Here is a 19,941-nt window from a genome sequence, read left to right on the forward strand (position 1 = left end):
GCTAATTTAATATTCACAACAACCCTATGAAGTAGGCACTATGATTACCACCATTTTAGAGTTGAGACAACTACAGCACAGATAGGCTCAGTAACCAGCTTAAAGTCACACAGCCAGCAAGTACTACCCAGGTAAGTGACAGCACATGGGCAGATTGGTTCCAAAAGCTGTGCTTTTAGCTAATAAGCTCTGCTGCCTTGTAGCTGCCTTGTAGGAATCTACACATGTAAAGCCTACTTTCTGATAGTAATTATAAGATCGAATACTTGTTAGCAACAATCCGTTGCCTTAAACTATAAAGGGAGCGCAAGGGGTTCCAAACATCAAACAAGAAAATGAGTTGGTGCAGAGGAAATTTATATTTCTCTTAAAGGCTAATATATGTGCATAACAAAAAGCCAAAGACTAACAATTATTTTTTTTAAACACACTGAGAACAAAGCCTAGGTACTTATTTTTGTAAAATACATCTTTCTTGGAAACAAACATCTAATTTATAGCAATGTTAACAAATAATTATAATAAGAAATTATAGAAGCATATGCTGAAAAATAAGTTGCTTGGATGCAATATCAAGTTATCAGTCAAAACAATAAAACAGAAGATTTTTCTGATGACAAATCCATAAAATACAGCAAGTTCAGGGATTTCCTGTAAAGTAGGTGAGCAAATGTGGTATACAGCAACCAAATATTTATCTCAATGCACTGTTTAAATCTTTAACTTGTAGGTCAAATTATTTATAAGCTTCAAGGGGGACTTGAACCACTTCATCTCAAGTAATTTTATTTCTAGTAATCAAAATATCTGGCAAAATACATGGGAAATTTTCTTTCCTGTGTTGAAAAATAAAGTTTACATTTATTCACTAGGACATGTTGACCAAAATCTGTAGATCAAATTTTATATAAAAGAGGAATTCATTCTTTAAATGAAAAATTTAGCAAAAACTTAGCATGTGAAACAGAGAAAGTATAACTTTTTTTTGAAATTTAGGTGACAGGCTATGGTTCAGGATGGTATTTCAGAGCCCAGTGTAAAATCACTCTTGTATTCTTTTGTATTGGATGTTTGTTTCCCCTCAGAATTCCTATGTTAAACCCCTAACCCCCAATGGCATGGTAGTAGAAGGTAGGGCCCTTAGGAGGTAATTAGGTTCAGGTGAGGCCATTAGGGTGCAGTGACCCTGTTTAGCGTCCTTGTAAGGAAAGACCTAGGCTAGAGCTTGCTCTCTTGGCCATGTGAGGACACAAGAAGGCTAGAAAGTGGTTCCCTCACCAGACATCAGATCTGCTGGTGCCTTAATCTTGGACTTCTCAGCCTTCAGAACTGTGAAAAATAAATGTTTGTGGTTTAAACCACACAGTCAATGGTATTTTTGTTATAGGAGCTTGAACTAAGACATGCATACACATACTTCTAATTTTACTTCTGACTGACTGGAAGTCAAAGCTTGTAAATGACTATGAAATAAAACATTCCTGTTGATGTCAGTTAATTTGTAACTACATATATAGCTTTCTGTGATTTTTGCTCAATGATCATAATATTTCCATAATATTTTTAATTCAGTCAATATGGTGAAACTTTTTACTCCGCTGGGAAATTGACATGTAAAATTTACATAGTTCAATCAGAAATAATGATTGCTGCCCATAGAAAATGCCAAATTATTAAATTAACAAATCTAACCACATATATATTCATACAGCAACTGCATGCTCACACAGGTGTAAAGTAGCTGGTACTTTTAAGAGCAGCTTAATCTATATAGGACATCACAACATTAATGCTTTCACATTAATTACACCATTAACCCTTAAAAACACCCTGTGTAAGGAACAGAAAGCCAAATACTGCAGGTTCTCACTTATAAGTGGGAGCTAAATGATGAGAACACATGGGCACATAAAGGGGAACAACACACACTGGGGCCTATCAAAGGGTGGAGTGTGGGAGGAGTGAGACGATCAGGAAAAATAACTAATGGGTACTAGGCTTAATAACTGGGTGATGAAATAGTCTGTACAACGAACCCCCATGACACAAGTTTACCTATGTAACGAACCTGCACATATGCCCCTGAACTTAAAATAAAAGTTAAAAAAAAAAAACCCTCTGTAGAGCCAAGGTTGTTACCATGGTTTGCAGGCAGGCAGAAACTGAGAATCAGAATAGTAGCAGGTCTGAAAGTGTCAGAGCCACATGGGACTGCCCCTCCCGGCGTTGTTAGGTTCCATCCCACTCTTTTTTGTTTTTTCTTTTTTTTGAGATGGAGTCTCACTCTGTTGTCCAGGCTGCAGCACAGTGATGCCAGTGGCATGATCTCGGCTTACTGCAACCTCTGCCTCCCGGGTTCAAGAGATTCTCCTGTTTCAGCCTCCCAAGTAGCTGGAACTATAGGCACATACCACCATGCCTGGCTAATTTTTGTATTTGTAGTAGAGATGGGATTTCACCATATTGACCATGCTGGTCTCAAACTCCTTGACCTCATGATCCACCCATCTCGGCTTCCCAAAGTTTTGGGATTACAGGCGTGAGCCACTGCGCCTGCCCCCACCCCCCACCTTTTTTTTTTTAAGACGGAGTTTTGCTCTTGTTGCCCAGGCTGGAGTGGAGTGGAGTGGCGCGATCTTGGCTCACTGTAACCTCCGCCTCCTGGGTTCAAGTGATTCTCCTGCCTCAAGCCTCCCAAGTAGTTTGAATTACAAGCATGCACCACCACACCCAGCCAATTTTTGTATTTTTAGTAGAAACAGGGTTTCTCCATGTTGGTCAGGCTGGTCTCAAACTCCTGACCTCAGGGGATCTGCCTGCCTCGGCCTCCCAAAGTGCTGGGATTACAGGCACGAGCCACTGCACCCGGCCCTATCCCACTATTTTTAAAGACACTTACAATGAATCTTCCAGTTTTGTTAGAGCAGCCATAAAGCCGAGGTGGATGGTCTTCAGCCTGGGTCTCCAGTAGTGGGGAGGTCTGGTAGACTTCTTTCCCTCCAAGGGAACTCCAAAACTCCTCTGTGGGAAACACACTCAGTTATCCAGTGCATTTTCAGGAACACATGCTTGCTGTTGCTTTATATGAACAAATATCATCTCACCTTGGTTTCAATGTTGAGAAGTTACTTAAAGGAATCAGGTACCATCACCCACCCACCTTTGCAACTAATGGAGAGATTGTTAACCCTTATAAGCCGTTAGAAAGTGACTTTTTGGTGAAAAAAAGATGATTGGCAATCATATCAATATAAAATCTAGTTACTGCCCTTGGCCCCACAGCACACACCTGGCTCCTCGCCTTCTTGGATCCGTAAGGTTTTGCACTTGAGGACACTTGCTACATACTCTGCTCCTTTCTCCTCCTCCTGGCTAGCACCTTTTCCTATCCAGATGTAGCCACTATTTTGTGGCAGTTTCAGGACAAAAACATCGTTAGAATTCAGTGAATGTGCATCAACATCAACCTGGAATATGAAGAAAAATAAAACAGTGATTCAAATTCATTGCTGCTCCCTCAATAAACATGTCCTAGAAGCTGTGACTGTGGCAAACCATACATAGCCTTCTGCCCTATCCCAGGAAATTAATTCAGGGCAGCTCTGGGACACCACTATGGTGTTTTAAACCCTAGAGTAGGAGCACTTTGGTCTGTGTCACTTGTGAATTTGTGACTCTGTGTCCTTCTCTGTGAGAACCTGTCTGACCATATGACTGTGCTACTATGTCACTGGCATGACTTTCTGCGTAATTGTCAAAGAAGTGTGATATGTGATTCCAGAAAGAGGAAGAAGAACCAATAAACAAGACTGAGGGGGAGTAGCTGAGATGGAGGAGGAAAACAAGAGTGTAGTGATCTTGAGGCCAAGTGAGGAAAATGCTTCAAGAAGGCAGGGGTGATTTGCTGTGCCAAATGATGCTGCTTGGCCATCTACACTGAACTGCCAGGATGAAGGCATCCATGATGTGGAGAGTTGAATTTCACCAGGTTTCTCAGGAGCCTGTCCAAGGAGAGAACACTAGAGGAGGAAGGAACTGCTGTTGAAAATTTTAAAGGCATGTCCAGGAATTGGGAACATTCAGGAAAATGGTTAAAATCCTCTCCCAGCAGGAATGAGGCCTCACAGACCAAGCTCAAAGGAATCTATCAGATGTGATGATGGAGAATTACAGGAACCAAGTCTGGCTTCCAGGGCTTCCAATTTCTAATATATACATCTCATTATGGGTCCAGAGGAAAGAGCCAGGATGACGGATAGAAGGTGACAAGAGATCTATGCCCAGACTGGTGTGAGATCAGGGAATGAGATCTAAAATAGAACCTTATAAAGACTTAGACTGCCAGCAGATGAAGACAGGAAGACTTGTGAAATAATCTTGACTGGTGCATTTCAGAGAGGCTGGGAATGTGAAAACTGGTTTGAGAGGCTGCAAGGGAATAAAGAGATGCACCGCAAGCAGCTGATGAGGTCTCACAAAGGAATGTCCACTGGGGAAGAGATCAGAATGTAAGAATGGTGCATTTTGGTTGACTTTCCCATCTGAAATCCATGGAGAATGCCCATAGATAATGAATGCTTAAATGTCATTTTGATAGTTTTTAAATGTCAAAAACAAATAGTCATAATTAAACATAGAAGAATCCGTGCACAGAAGTTTCTGGATGAGATCAATACATACGCTGGCATTTAAACCATATGACTGAATGAGACCATGGTGAAGGGGCCAAGGCCGAGGCTTGGGGCGCTGAAGAACTTAGAGGTCAAACAGAAGAGGAAAACACAGCAAACTGGCCCGAAAGGAGTGGCCGATAGGTTAGGAAGAAACCATGGTAAGTGTGGGGATACATTCACCTAGTGAAAAAAAGAAGTGCTCAATAAAACTGGAAAGGCTGACTGGCAAATGCTAGTGGGAAGTTGAGAAAAACGAGATCAGAAAACTGACCTTTGATTGTGGCATGCGGCAGGTCACCGGTAAACTAGATAAAAACCAATTCAGTGGACTAGTGGGATGGACACCTGATTGAGGTGGTTTTAGAGAGAACTGGCTTTAAAAAATAGAGATGATGAGTGAGTGAAAACGCTCAAGACAAACCTTTCAATGATATGTGCTCTTAAGAAGGACAGAGAAATGATGCAGTAGCTAGAGAAGGTAATGGTCAAGGTCAAGACACAATTTTTAAAGAAATGACAGGAGGTTTTTGTTACAGTCATCTCTGTAGTTCAAAGTGAATGATTCCACACAGAAAAATAAATTGATGATACAGAATGAAAGGAGATTACTGCCTGCAATCATGATGAACTAGAAGTGGAATAAATGCACGGGAAAGACAGAAATCCAGGAGATTTCTTAGGAAAGCAAGAAAGGGAAGGATCCGGACAGAAGTTGGTGTTCAGGTGGGCGGAGGAGGAATTGGGCCTTAGATAGGAGGGATAGTCTATGTAATAAACATTTAATAAATTATGTATTGATATATAACTGTATACAAATACATTATTCATTGTTAATTTATGGATAATAGTATATATGTAATATGTATAGTATATAATCACTTATAAGACACTTCACATATGGAAATTCCTAATATAAAATATTTATTAACTTAAAAACATAAATAAAAATTTGATATTTATTTCATAAAAGAGAAGGGAAAGAGAATATATACACAGATGCAGACAAATTGATAAAGTTGCAGGGGAGTAGATAAGATGCTTTATGCCTGATTTATCTTCTCTGTGAACTCTAAATTAAAGTTATCAGTAGAGCGAAGGGGATGCTGGGGATCTGGGGAGAAAGGAGGACATGAAGGGTGGGGTGTGAAGGAGGCAGCGGGTTCATGGATTCAGCTATAGGCCTGGAGAATTGCCAGAATGTGCATTCTGGAGTAAAGGAGCCAAAGGACAGGAGAGAGTTGTCAGAGTTTAGATGACTGGAACAGATTTCTGAGGAGCTATAGTTATTGCAAATGGCAAAATTTAGTATAGGACCATGTGAGTATGAGATGAAATGCGGTCAAGGAAAAGACTGCTGGAAGAGAGAAGCTGAAGAGATGGAAATAGTGAGATAATGGCTGAAGTCATCAAAGAAGAGGAGACAGACTGGCAGTTCAGTCTATGAAAGCACAAGAGGTCTGGAGGAGGGAAAGTCTGATACAAAGGAGAGAGGCAAGATAAAATCAAAGAGATAAGGGTGAGCAGGGGGGGAACTTGTCCAGCCCCATCCCTGAGGCCGTGGTGAGTGGGCCTTGGGAAAACATAAGTTCCACTTGAGAGGGCTGCAGGGGAATCTGTCCTCAGAGGACAGTCGTAGAGAAATCAGGTGCAGGGAGAGGGAGGCTTAGAGAAGAGGTCGCAGGTGGAGGGATGAGATGACCAACCCGGGTTTCAAGGGTCTGCTGATTGACTTGTATGAAGCGGGAGTTTGAGGGACAGCTCCAGGCTTGATATGCAGAGTATGCTGGGCAGTGTAAGGGTGATGCGGAAGACTTGGATTTCAATGGTGACTGGGGTGACCGGATTGTGCTAAGGTCAAAGCACTTAGCTATTTAAAAACCTGGGCAGACTGGCCTTGTCTATACCTGGAGGTCTCCTTATCTTATGGCACCATGGCATGGGATCTGATTTCTCTCCCAGCTGCTGTCAGAAACAGCTCATGGGGCCAGTTCAGTTACGGTTCTAGTCCAGTGTGGTGGGACATGCCTCCCATATTTGTTACACTTGTGCAAACGAGGGCCTTCCCTCTCAAATGTCTCCACTGTGGTCAATCACCTGACCATCACCCGTGATCCATCCACCTCAGGCCTTTCAAGATGGAGCTTAAGCAGCCTCATGCTTTTGACAGCTAATTTGTGATAGTATTCTTAAAAATTTATTTGTTTGGGTTCAATGCAATTGAAAAATGTGAGAGGCCTGGTATCTGGAGTTTTACTTTTTATTCAACTCTCCTGCTATTCGTGTTTTTAAAATTTTGAACAGTGGATTAATTATAGAAATGAAGGGAGTTTATTTGCCAAGTTTTTAAAGTCTAATATTTGCTGATGGCTCAGGTCCATTGGGAAGTCCACAACTAGGACATGTTTTATGGAATGCATGACATTACCTCCACAATTCTGGTGATAGATGCCAGGTTTCTCCGGACTTGAAAGAGGCGTGTAGGGGGAGCAGGTGCCTGACCTCCTTTCTTTGATGTTCCATTCTTGTAAATAATGAGCGGTTTGTCTTTGAACAAACTCAGCAGGTGAATAGGCTCTTTGCCTTGGGAGACTCGGATCTGATGGGGGAGAAAGGGAATAAAAGAAATATAATTAAGAGTACTGTGAAAGAAGGTTTTAGTTCCAAATGTGTTCTTATGTTTTCTTTTTGAAAATAAAACAAAAAACAAAAAGTCAAGAGCAGGAGAAATGATGATTAACAGAAAATATAGGGTAATGAAAATCAGTTTTCCTTGTTGACTTAAGAATATTTTGTTTTTGCAGGCACGGTGTCCCTGAGTAGTTTCTTGTCAGGGGAAACATCACCATGCTCCAATACTTTCTGGTTTTGAAAAGTATGAAGATGTAAGTTTGTTTGTTACATCTCCGAAAGAGACAAGGTAACACCAAAGTGCTGGTGTCTGTGACCTTATGTGAAAATCTTAAGTGAAAATCGCTCTTCTTTCAAGGGCGCCAGTAACACAGATACTTACAGAGGTACTAGAATCTCATGTTTTTGGATCTGGTTCAGAAGGTTAAGAGATGTGAATTCAAATGCTTTACAACATAAGATGACCCCAAATCATACTCATTATTTCTATACCTCTGTATTTGTAAAATAAAAAAAATACACACACACAAAGATTTCCATACAAGCATTAAAAACGGGCAAAAATAAACAGAATATGTTTTCTACTTTTTAACTTACTGATAGAAATGTAATAGTAGATATGCTTAATATAAGAAACTTTAAAAAAATAAGACTTTAAAAAAAATAAGTCTTTTTTTTTTTTTTTAAAAAAAAAGACTTTTCAGGATGAGGAAATTGAAAAAAAAGGGAAATTATTTGCTTGATTTTATTTATTAGCCCCAAATATTGGATTAGAATTTCCTATTTCTCACACAAACTATTGATGCATTTACATAAAGAGTTCAAATTTCATGTCAGTCTCCCGTTGTTTTCATTTGTTCTGCCCTATGCGAAAATTGAACTGTCTCACTTCCCCTGGTTTGTCTTTTTCTAGAAGCCAGGTGAATGGGAATGCTGATGCATGTACCATTAGATGGAGGCCTAAAGGCATTGAAAATAATTGACTTCATAAATATATTTCAATTAGTAGGCATTCAAATAAGTGAGCAGCAAATTATGGAAGTGTTTTGTCAGTTATGGTCTCACAAATACCTAAAACTGTTGGCTTAGCATTTCATATAACATGGAGAAAACTTTAATTGCTAACATGAGAGAAAGTGAAACACTGATTAAGGCCCATCTCTTACTGTCAAAGGAGAATAAGAAAGAAAAAAGGTTGATTAAAAGTAATTTTAATGGTTAATATAGTCTACAAAGGAGCATTGAAAACCGCAACTTTAGTTTTTTCATGCATTATTGTAAGCTACTGCCATCTAGTGATTAAACTAAAAATTACCATTTTGTTGTCAATTTAGGATTCAACTGGCTAACAATTCATGGAAATTCATAATCGAGTGTATCAAATATAGCACTATGAAATATGAAATATGTAAAGTTTTTTATAATAGTTTGGCAAGTAATAACTTATAGATCAGCTAAATTTCATAGAATTGAGTGCATTTAAATAATTCAGTCATCTCATTAATTTGTTAATTAAAAATTAGCAAGTTATTTTTAAGAAGTTAATATGCACCTTTAAATTTAGATGTAACTTGTTTTATGTATCTACTAACTTGTATCAAGATGGGAAAGAAACCAGCTGGAAGACCAACTTCGGCCTCCACATCTTACACTTTATGTTCTAAAGTGTCTAACTTACCTCTCTATTTAATTATTATATTAAAATAAGCAATTACACACTGACAAAGATTTGAAAACAAGACAGAAAAACCCTTTTGTACCATGTAGAATCTTAGCTCCCTTGACACCAGGAATGAGGAAGTTAAACAGGCACAACCATGCAAAGGGAGTGTTTAATGCTGCTGTATCAGAAACATCACTGCACTGGCCAAGTAAGCACCTGCTTTCTGTTTGAATTCTAATCTGTAAGATGCTTTTCCCACCAGATAGGAGCAGATGGCTTCTCAAAAACTGGCCAAAGACAACAGGCAGGCAGAAAACAGGCAGCAGTGTGTGCAGCTCCAGCTAGGAAGACACAGGGAATGAGAGAGAGGGAGAGAGAAAGCTCCAGCCAGCTGTAGGGAAAAGGAACAAGCAAGTGCCCTCTCCCAGAATGAACAAGAAAGCAGACAGACACACTGGGGCACACTAGAGGAAAACAGGGTCTCCTTGAAGTCTGTATGTCAGTTATACAGTAAGGGAATTTAAAAAACAAAGACCTAAACTTTTTCATGGTAACTAATAAGGGTCCTGAAACAAGTAGCAGATATTCCACCATAACTATAAAAGGAGGAGCAGTTGAACTTAGGAGAGGACAGAAGGTTGAACCAGGCTAGAAACAGCAGTCTCTTAGACACAGTGAGATCTAGAACTAGACATTGATATTGTCTGACACTGTATAACATTTAAAGTTTTATAATAAATAAAGCAGTATATTATCTTTTCCTGCCCATTTTTCTCTATTTTAATCTCTCTCTCTGTCTCCAGAAAGAGATAGATAAGATAGATAGATAAGTTAGATAGATATACTAAAAAGTTGACTCATTTTTAATTACATGAAATTTTCATTTTGAATTTGGATTTAGTCATTCTCGACAAGTAATTTTTTTTTCAGAAATACCCAAATAAAAAAATATATCTCTCCTCCCTCTCACACTATCCTCTCCCTTGCCCTTCCTCTTCTCTCCTTCTTCCCACTTGTCTCATTTCTTCCTCCATGATTTCCCTTTCTTCTCTTCCCTCTCCTCCCCCCTTCCCCTTTTCTTTCCCCTTTCTCCCTATCTTTTCTCTTTGTCCCTCCCATTTCTGTTCATGCTTTCTCCCTCTCCACCACTTCCTCCCTCACTTTTGGGTGATGGACTTTGTTTCAGTAAAGATTTTGGTACCTAAAAGGGAAATATAAGGACTCATGCTATTTTATCAAGATTTATTTCTGTTTACTTGTGCAAAACATAACTTACGCATGTTTATGATTTGAGAGTGTAAGAAAATGAGTCTTTTTTCTACCTATTAATTAGAATTGCTAATCTGTGCTTGTTCTGTACTGTTGTATTTATTTCTCAAATTATAATTTGTTACAGAATTGCTGTAACAAATTACTATGATTTAGTGGCTTAAAACAACACAAATTTATCATCTTACAGTTTTGGAGGTCAGAAGTCTGAAATGAGTTATGGGGTTAATTTAGATAGATCACTGGGCTAAAATGTGGAATAACAATTTAGTCATGGGGCTAAAATCAAGCTATTGCTGGGCTATAGTCCTTTCTAGAGGCTCTAGGAATGAATCTATTCCTTGCTTTTTCTGGTTTCAAGAGGTTGCCCATATTCCTTTGCTAGGGACTCTCTTCCATCTTCTTATTTTTAATTTTATTTTTTAATTGATTAATAATTGTAGATATTCACGGGGTACATACAATGTATAGTGATCAGATTAGGGTAACTAGCATAACATTATCTCAAATATTTATCATTTCTTTGTGTTGGGAATGTTCAATATTATCCTTCTAGCAATTTGCAAACTATATAATATGTAATTGTTCCCTCCATCCTCAAAGCTAGCGATCGCTGGTTGGTCTTTCCCATGCTGCATCCCTCTGACTCTGTCTGGCTTTCTGTTTTACTTATAAGGACCCTGGTGATTACACTAGGTCCACCCAGTAATCCCAGATAATCTCCCTAGCTTAAGATCTGCTGATGAGCAACCGTAACTCCATCTCCAACCTTAACTCTCCTTTGCTTTGTAACATATCACACTTGCAGGTTCTGAGGATTAGGACGTGAACACCTTGGGGGATTATTCTGCCTACCGTCTGTTGAACAACAGCTGGAAACAATAATACAGGTAAAACCGTTTTAATGTCAAGCGACTATCACTGACACAGGGTGTGATTCTAATGGGAAGATTCTTTTGGGATCTTAAATCTGTCGATAGTTTTTGTTGCTTGTGTTTGTTACCTCCTTTCCAGAATCTGAGAGAACTAATTTGAAATGAGAGTAGGAATATTCGAATTTCAAAATGAAAACAGAGTTCATATCAAGAAAATGTCAAATTTCTATTCCAACTTGGGAGGGAGCTATAGCTATCTATTGAGCTAGCAAGACTTTAACTTGGGTGAGTTTTGGGGGTAAAAATATCCCAACCTGCACAGCCTGTCCTCCGAGGGACCGATCCAACTGAACAGTCAGGAACGCAGATGTTGTCAGCTCATCTCGTGTGGCATTTGCTCCTTGCCTAGAGGAATGAAAGTGAAATAAATTAGCTTGCCTTTAACTTTTAAGATCGTCGCATGTAGGCATTGCAAGCAGAGACAAGTTATTATGAAAGATCAAGAAGCGAACTGTTTCAACATGATATGAGCTGTTAAGCTATTGTTTTTGTCAAGGTATCTAACATTGAATTGTCCTATGTGTCGTCTAGAACTGTGTATGGTAGGCATTTTTATCTCCATTTTAAAGAAATTGAGCTTTTGTTCCTTACATAACTTAGCTAAGTCATCAGGTTCACCTGATTTTAAGTTGGAGCTGCCTATTTTTTAGAAAACACCTCTACAGTGAAAAATAATCCATCTGAAATGAAAATACGAGCCAAACTTATTACGTTGACTGTTAGTGGCATTTTGTCTTTTTTTTTTTTTTTTTTTTTTTTTTTTGAGATGGAGTCTCACACTGTCACCTGGGCTGGAGTACAATGGTGCAGTCTTGGCCCACTGCAACCTCTGCCTCCCGGGTTCAAGCGATTCTCCTGTCTCAGGCTCCAGAGTAGCTGGGATTACAGGCATCTGCCACCACACCCGGCTAATTTTTTCTATTTTTAGTAGAGATGGGGTTTCACTGTGTTGGCCAGGCTGGTCTTGAACTCCTGACCTCATGATCTGCCCGCCTCAGCCTCCCAAAGTGCTGGAATTACAGGCATGAGCCACCACGCCCAGCCAGCATTTTGTCTTTCTATGAATATTTGGTGAGCATGAACCAAATGTCTGTAACCCAGAAAAATCAAGAAAATAATAATGAGAAGTTGACAATGGAGAGGCTCCATTTTGTCATCTTAGCAATTCCATAAGGAATTTCTTCTTCTTCTTCTTCTTCTTCTTCTTCTTCTTCTTCTTCTTCTTCTTCTTCTTCTTCTTCTTCTTCTTCTTCTTCTTCTTCTTCCTCCTCCTCCTCCTCCTCCTCCTCCCCCCCTCCCCTCCTCCTCCTCCTCCCCTCCCCTCCTCCTCCTCCTCCTCCTCCTCCTCCTTCTTCTTCTTCTTCATTTGAGACAGAGTCTCAGTCCATCACCCAGGCTGGAGTACAGTGGCATGAACTCGACTCACTGCAACCTCCGCCTCCCGGGTTCAAGCGATTCTCCTGCCTCAGCCTACTGAGTAGCTAGGATTACAGGTGCTTTTTTGTATTTTTAATAGAGACAGGGTTTCACCACGTTGGTCAGGCTGGTCTCAAAGTCCTGACCTCAGGTGATCCACCTGCCTCCGCCTCCCAAAGTGCTAGGATTAAAGGGGTGAGGCACCATGACCTGCCCACCATAGGAATTAGTAATAAGGCTGTACAAGATGCTAAGCTTCCAGCACTCAGATACAGGTCAGTCCATCAATATGGCCAGTTCGTTTGTAGCCTCTCTTTCTAGGGTAGCTTGTGGCTATTAACTCTGTGTCACCTTAACCTGTAAAGCAACTTGTGGGAGATCTGCTGTTTGATGAGCTTGTAGAGAAGACAATAAAAGAAAACAAAACAAAGCTCCAAACATGGTAAAAGCACTCATTGACTATTATTTATTTTTAGCCAGCTTTCGCATTTCTATCTGACTAGTGGTTAGCCTAGCAGTAGGAATGCTAAACTTGGATTTAGACTTCCAAAGTTAACTATTAGATTGGTGCAAAAGTAATTGCTGTGTTTGCTATTAAAAGTAATGGCAAAAGCCACATTTACTTTTTTTTTTTTTTTTTGGAGACGGAGTTTCGCTCTTGTTGCCCAGGCTGGAGTGCAATGGTGCAATCTCGGCTCACTACAACCTCCGCCTCCGGGGTTCAAGTGATTCTCCTGTCTCAGCCTCTCAAGTAGCTGGGATTACAGGCGTGTGCCACCACGCCTGGTTAATTTTGTATTTTTAGTAGAGACAGGGTTTCCTCCATGTTTGTCAGGCTGGTCTCAAACTCCTGACCTCAGGTGATGCACCTGCCTCGGCCTCCCAAGGTTCTGGGATTACAGGCGTGAGCCACCACGCCCGGCCTACCCGAAATTACTTTTGCAGCAACGCTAATATATCTTTTCTTCTAAAACTTTGACAGTAAACTGTTCCATACTCGGAACAGATTAACAGAACCTGCCACGTTGGGCAACACACACGCGCACACACACACACCCCAAAACACTGGGAAGACGGTGCATATCTTATCACATAATTTTCCATTGGACCAGCATAGGCAAATGGTTGATGTAAAAATTTTCTACAGAGAGGTGCAAAAAAAAATCATGCACACAAATGTTGATAAGAAAATAAAAAATGCTTTCCCTAATAAAGGAACTACTAAAAACATAGTGTTTTAATGTCAATAGCCTACATTTCCCAAGAGCCTATAATGCTAGCCAACACCTGTGTGCGAACTGGAAGCACAAGGTGAGGAGTTACATAGAGCTGCATGAGGACGGGCCACCGCAGGGTCTGTATCATGCGTTGTTTCTTTGTCACATCTGTGGTTTCCTGAATTATCGCTTCCAGCTGTTGTTAAAAATGGCTGCTTTCCATTTTGCTTTTATTCTGAAGGGAAGAAATCCAACCACTGAACAGACAATATTATCCAACTTTTGTCTTCATTTTGCTCCTTTTTTTTTTTTTTTTTTTGGAATATTTCAACTAGCAAACCTGAAAAACATCACTAAATTGCTGTCTCATGACACTCTGAACAAATACTTCTCTACTTATCTTAAACCTCTCTTCCGGATCCCAAGTACCATACTGCCATCCACACAGATTCAAGTGTTCCACTGCAATCAAGAAATAACACAGTCGCTCTTTGTTTCTAATTTAAAAATCTTATGCTGAACAAAAAAAGCAATCTACTTTGACGTATTTTTTCTTTATAAACCTGTGGTGGTTGTTGCTCATTAAAGATGAGTGCTGCGTAAAAATGGGATTTACTACTTCAAGAGATTCATCGTCATCTGTTCAATTTTAATTACCTGATATTTCAGAGAAAAGATCATTGCTGAAATTATTTCTGTCCTGTCATCTCAGAATACAAGTGGTTTCATAACTGATTTAATTCTAGTTTCTCACCTTTAACTCTGCCTCTTGGACTTAAACCTATTTATATCCCTGCATTGAAATTATCACATAAACTGGAAAGTTGTTTAATTTGAAAGCCAGTCTTCGATGGAACTGCTTATTTTTTGAAATCCTCTTCACTATCTTTACGGAAGCTTTTGAAGTTCCACAAACCATACAACACTAACAGACTTACATACTTCACATCCATGATTTCAAATGGTGAAGACTCACAAAAGGACTCTGAAGTATCTAATTTACATTCTTGATATCCCCCAAATATATACATTCTTATGATGGAAATGTCGAACATTTCAAATTGGAAAGAAGAAAACTAAATGACCATCCTTCCAGCCCCATTCCAAAGATAGTAACTATTATCAATATGGTGCCTTCTCTTTCTCTTCTTTTTCCTTTTGCATTTTTGTAGAGTGTGGGCCAAACTTGTCTTCTTCGTAAGATTTTTAATCTCAGGAAATAAAACGCTACCCATTTTGCTCAGACCAGAAACCCAGGGGTCATTCTTGTCTTTGTCTTCTCCATTCCCCATTAACAGTTTTTCTGGTGCCAATGCCTTAACACTTTGCAAATTTGTCTCATTCTTTCCTTCCCTGTTGTCACTACACTAAATTCAGGCCACATCATTTAGCTGGATTATTGCAACACATTCCCAGTTGTCTTCCTGCTGCTAGCCTTCCTCTACCAATCCATTCTGCAGATGTCAATCAGAATAATTTATCTAAAATGAAAACCAGGCCAGTTGCGGTGGCTCACACCTGTAATCCCAGCACTTTGGGAGGCCGAGGCAGGTGGACCACTTGAGGTCAGGAGTTCAAGACCAGCCTGGCCAACATGGTGAAATGCCATCGCTTCTAAAAATACAAAAAATTAGCCGGGCGTCGTGGTGTGCACCTCTAATCCCAGTTACTCAGGAGGCTGAGGCAGGAGAATAGCTTGAACCTGGGAGGCGGAGGTTGGAGTGAGCCAAGAATGGAGCCACTGCACTCTAGCCTAGGTGACAGAGTGAGGCTGTCTAAAATAAAATAAAATGAAATAAAATGAAAATCAATCATGTAACACCCCAAACAAACTCTTTCAGTGACTCCCAATGTCTTAAAAATAAAGTTTGTCCTCTTCAGCATGGTTTATGAGGTCATTTACAATTTGGCTCCTTCTAATTTCCCTCGTTTTATCTTTTGCACCCTAAATGTTCTCCAGCCATACTCTATGACGAGTAGATTAGAGCACACTATTTTCCTGCATTGCTTGGAACAACTTCCCTATTTGCCTGCCTGTCTAGCTTCCACTTCAATACCACTTTTTCTAGGAGCCTGTCTTAGTTCATTTTCTGTTGCTTATAACAGAATACCTGAAACAGGGTAATTTATAAGGAAAAGGAACTTATTTTTACAGTTAAGGAGAGTGAGAAGTCCAAAGTCAAGAGATCACATCTGGTGAAGGTTTTCTTGCTGGCAAAGACTCTGCAGACTCCTGAGGCAGTGCAGGTCATCACACAGTGAGGGTTTGAGTATGCCAGCTCAGGCTTCTTTCCCTTCTTATAAAGCCACTGGTCCCATTCTCATGATAACCCATTCATCCACTAATGGACTTATCCTTTCATGAGAGCTATCACCTCTTAAAGGCCCCATCTCCCAATATTTCCACACTGCAGATTAAGTTTCAACATGAGTTCTAGAGGGTACAAATATTTAATCAATAGCCTAGGAGTATGGTGGAGGGTCTGTATATAATTATCCAAAGATCACTCAGTTTGATCTTACATAAATCCTCTATATTGCACTAAAAATATCTGTTAATCATCTGTTTCCCATCACATATAAGCTCCTGAAGGCATGAATTGTATTTTTCTTTCCACTGCTGTATCTCCAGAAATTAGTACACTGCTTAGCACATAAAGTGCTTTCAAATGATACAAGAAATAGCTACGATTTAAAACTTAAATTTAGCATTTAAAATTTGTAACCTGATTTATTCTATTTTAGTATGTCCACATAGGCATTTATATGGGTTGCAAATTGTTAATTCCTCAAAACACTCTTTCGCATTACTCGCTTAGTCTTTTTTCGTTTAATCTAAATTCACAATCAATTATGTTTTTCATATTCAAAAGAGAATTAACAGGAAGACCATGAAATAAAATGCAAAAGAAAAGTTAACTAGGAATAATTAATTTATCCCAATAAATGCTATGATTTTGTTTCACAAACACTTTTCTGAATTAAAATTTTAGAAAACGAAATTGCAAAATAAGGACATAACTACCTGATATAGATATACTTAAGCCTTAAAGAGACCAATCGATTAAGATTTAAAATGTTGCCTTACAACAGCTGTGATTTTGAGTTAAATTACTTCATCTGTCTAATCTCCCCTGCTCCATTCTTTTTGGAAAGAAAAAAAAAAAAAGAAAAAAAAAAAAAAGAAAAAACAAGGAAACATCTGGCACTTTGCCAGTGAAAACATGCTGCTCACAGAATGGTTGCTATTAAGACGACATGTTAACCACAGAGCTAAATAGCTAAATGCATTCATCTAGGACAGCATATGGAGTGACTGTGGCATCAGAGATGGTCCTGGGTCCGGTGGTTCACACCGATGTGGTAGTGTAGGTTAGAATCTCAGGAGTCCCCTCAGCTGAGATTTTGATTTGTTTGGTGTGGGTGAGAGCACTTGGATTTATGAGAAATTGTTCAGGTTATTCCAATATGCAGTCAGTGTTCTAAACCACTGCCTGAGGCAGTGTCTGTCAATCATTGAAGTGCATATGAATTACTTGAGGTCCTTGCTAAAATGCAGGTTCTGCCTTAGTGGGTCAAAGGTGGGGCCTGAGAGTCTACAAATCTAAGAAGTTCCCAGGTGATATTGATGCCTCCGAGTTCCCAGACCACTCTTTTGGTATCATCCCATCTCCTGAACTTGAATGGGCTCAAGGCACTGGGCAGTGTAGATGACCAGACTATGGGGATGAGTGTGACTCTGTCTTTGTGTGTGAGGTTCACCAAAAAGAAATGTCACCATATCAGCAGAGTACTGAATGCATGTATATTCTATACAGCTATTACAGGTTGTTATAACTATGTAGGCAAAGGTAGGATCCTGCCCTGCCCTTGCACCTTACACCCACATTTCTCTGCTTGAAGATCTTTTTTAAGAATTATTTTCTTTTTTCCAGCCTTCTTAGCAATATTCTATTTTTACCTGATTTCACTTAATAAAAAGTTAGAGAATTTCACGTTATATAATTTCTTGCAGAATCCCTATCCCTTGACGTATCCTGGCATGGTGTATGCACCTAAATTACTTGGTTGGACATTTGGTCATTGCCTCCTTGAGCAGGGCATTGGTATTTACTGAAAGTAAATTTAGACTTCAATTAACTCAAATCATCATGCAAAACCGTATAAGATGAAAACACAGGGGCTGGGTGCGGTGGCTCACGCCTGTAATCCCAGCACTTTGGGAGGCCGAGGCGGGCAGACCATGAGGTCAGGAGATCGAGACCATCCTGGCTAACATGGTGAAACCCTGTCTCCACTAAAAATACAAAAAATGTATCCGGGCGTGGTGATGGGCACCTGTAGTCCCAGTGACTCGGGAGGCTGAGGCAGAAGAATGGCGTGAACCCGGGAGGTGGAGTTTGCAGTGAGCCAATATTGGGCCACTGCACTCCAGCCTGGGTGATAGAGTGAGATTTTGCCTCAAAAGGAAAAAACAAACAAACAAACAAACCGCAATTGCATATTTTTTCCATTATTTTACATTTAATGGAAACAAAGAATAAGAATTGCATCAAGTTGAGGTATCAATGGAATCACAAATTGTATCTCCTATGGGTTTTGCCATATTGCAACTTTGCAGTTCCAATTAGGATGGACCTCTGTGAATTTTAACAGTAAGAAGCCATGGTACCTGACACTTGCTATTGCAGTGTTAACCTGCGTACAAGATGAGATATTCAACTACATATCCACTAGCAGAACATCACTGGTTTAGGATATCAAAACTTTTTTCCTAGACTAGATAGTATGATTTTTATGTAACTCCTGCTGCCTGTGGATGGCAACTGCAAAACAAAGTCAAAATCATATAAAAAGAAAATACTACATGCATGCTATACAAATCTCACTGGGGTGATTATAGGATTATTCTACCCCATAATGCATGGAATTTAATACTTTGGAGCAAAATCTGGCTCCTGTGGAACCCGAGATCTTTGCCCAATATAAACTCACCACGTGTAGATAATTTGTCCTCTGGGATAGGTGTAGAGTATGATGTAGCAGTCACCACCATAGAATTCACCATATGAGTTTTGGTCAACTTGGATCCTACCATTGTTTTCTACACGCCAAATCTGGAAGGAATGGAATATATACACCAAATTACAATTTTCTTGATCTAATAGTACTTCTCATAAGCTTTAAATAATTTTTGGTTCAAATCTATTATTAAACAACTTTTAAATTATTTTTTAACTAGTTTACAAATCAAGCAAAGGAAAGAAATTGTTATAAATTTGCCAATTTATTGACATTTTAAGTACTTTTATATTTCTTTTGCTTCCTCTACAGTATTAAGCTCAGTTTCAAGCCTGGTGATTAATAAATACCTATTGTTTCATCTACTAGTGGAAATAACATGACACTCCAGTGGAATAAAAAACTGCAAGATTCAGCTCAGAAATATGTATTTTAATTTTTTCATCAATTATGAAATAACATACGTATTTTTTTCCCTGTGCTTTAAGATAGGAGACTATTATTTTCCCAGGCAAGACTTGGTAGCCTGTGACCAAATACTGAAGATGCTACAACACACTGAATGTTTGAGTCCCTCCACGATTTATGTTGAAATCCTAACCTCCAGTGTGACGGTATTAGGAGGTGGGACCTTTGGGAGGTACTTAGATCATGAGGCCGGAGCCCTCATGAGTGAAATTAGCGCCCTTATAATCAGAAAGCTCTCTAGCTCCTTTTCCACCATGTGAGGATGCAGCAAAAAGTCTACCGGGAAGTGGATCCTCCACCAAACACTGAGCCCATCAAAACCTTCAGCATAGACTCCCCAGCCTCCAGAATGGTGAGAAATAAATGTTTCTGCTTAAACTCTCAATCTACGGTATTTTTGTTATAGTAGCCTGAACAGACTAAGACCATGCCGATAACATGATGCCATCCAGGTATAAGACTGAAATGTGATGATGGGATAAAAACAGGCAGAACCACTTTCATTCTACCTCCTCATCTTCAGCACAGATTAAAGACCCTCCAAGTTGGAGAGATGAGAACTGTAGATGAAACAGGAGAGTAACAAATGAAGGAGAGGCTGCCAGGCACTGTGTGTGTACATGTAAGCACACATACACACTCATACACAC

At 39.5% G+C, this 19,941-nt stretch overlaps 1 protein-coding gene and 1 long non-coding RNA gene across 3 annotated transcripts in view; one reads left to right on the plus strand and one right to left on the minus strand.

The window, feature by feature from the left end:
* The window catches only part of LOC103226464 (uncharacterized), a 78,424-nt gene that overhangs the window by 55,363 nt on the left and 3,120 nt on the right, over positions 1-19,941 (plus strand). The window contains exons 4-6 of one of the 2 annotated variants that reach the window (XR_012090353.1): positions 7,475-7,555; positions 11,042-11,123; positions 19,136-19,643. This is a non-coding gene — a long non-coding RNA (uncharacterized lncRNA). The remainder of the gene's footprint in view (positions 1-7,474; positions 7,556-11,041; positions 11,124-19,135; positions 19,644-19,941) is intronic. The other variant, XR_005242435.2, reaches the window with a different exon arrangement.
* SCIN (scinderin) overlaps positions 1-19,941 on the minus strand; it is an 84,024-nt gene that overhangs the window by 6,123 nt on the left and 57,960 nt on the right. Inside the window, exons 9-13 of the mRNA XM_007982014.3 lie at positions 18,797-18,918; positions 11,423-11,513; positions 7,099-7,269; positions 3,290-3,467; positions 2,900-3,021 (exon numbers count right to left, since the gene is read on the minus strand). Of these exons, the coding sequence (XP_007980205.1) occupies positions 2,900-3,021; positions 3,290-3,467; positions 7,099-7,269; positions 11,423-11,513; positions 18,797-18,918 (684 nt within the window). The remainder of the gene's footprint in view (positions 1-2,899; positions 3,022-3,289; positions 3,468-7,098; positions 7,270-11,422; positions 11,514-18,796; positions 18,919-19,941) is intronic.

This window comes from Chlorocebus sabaeus, chromosome 21 (assembly GCF_047675955.1).
Source record: "Chlorocebus sabaeus isolate Y175 chromosome 21, mChlSab1.0.hap1, whole genome shotgun sequence".
NCBI classification, from domain to species: Eukaryota; Metazoa; Chordata; class Mammalia; order Primates; family Cercopithecidae; genus Chlorocebus; species Chlorocebus sabaeus.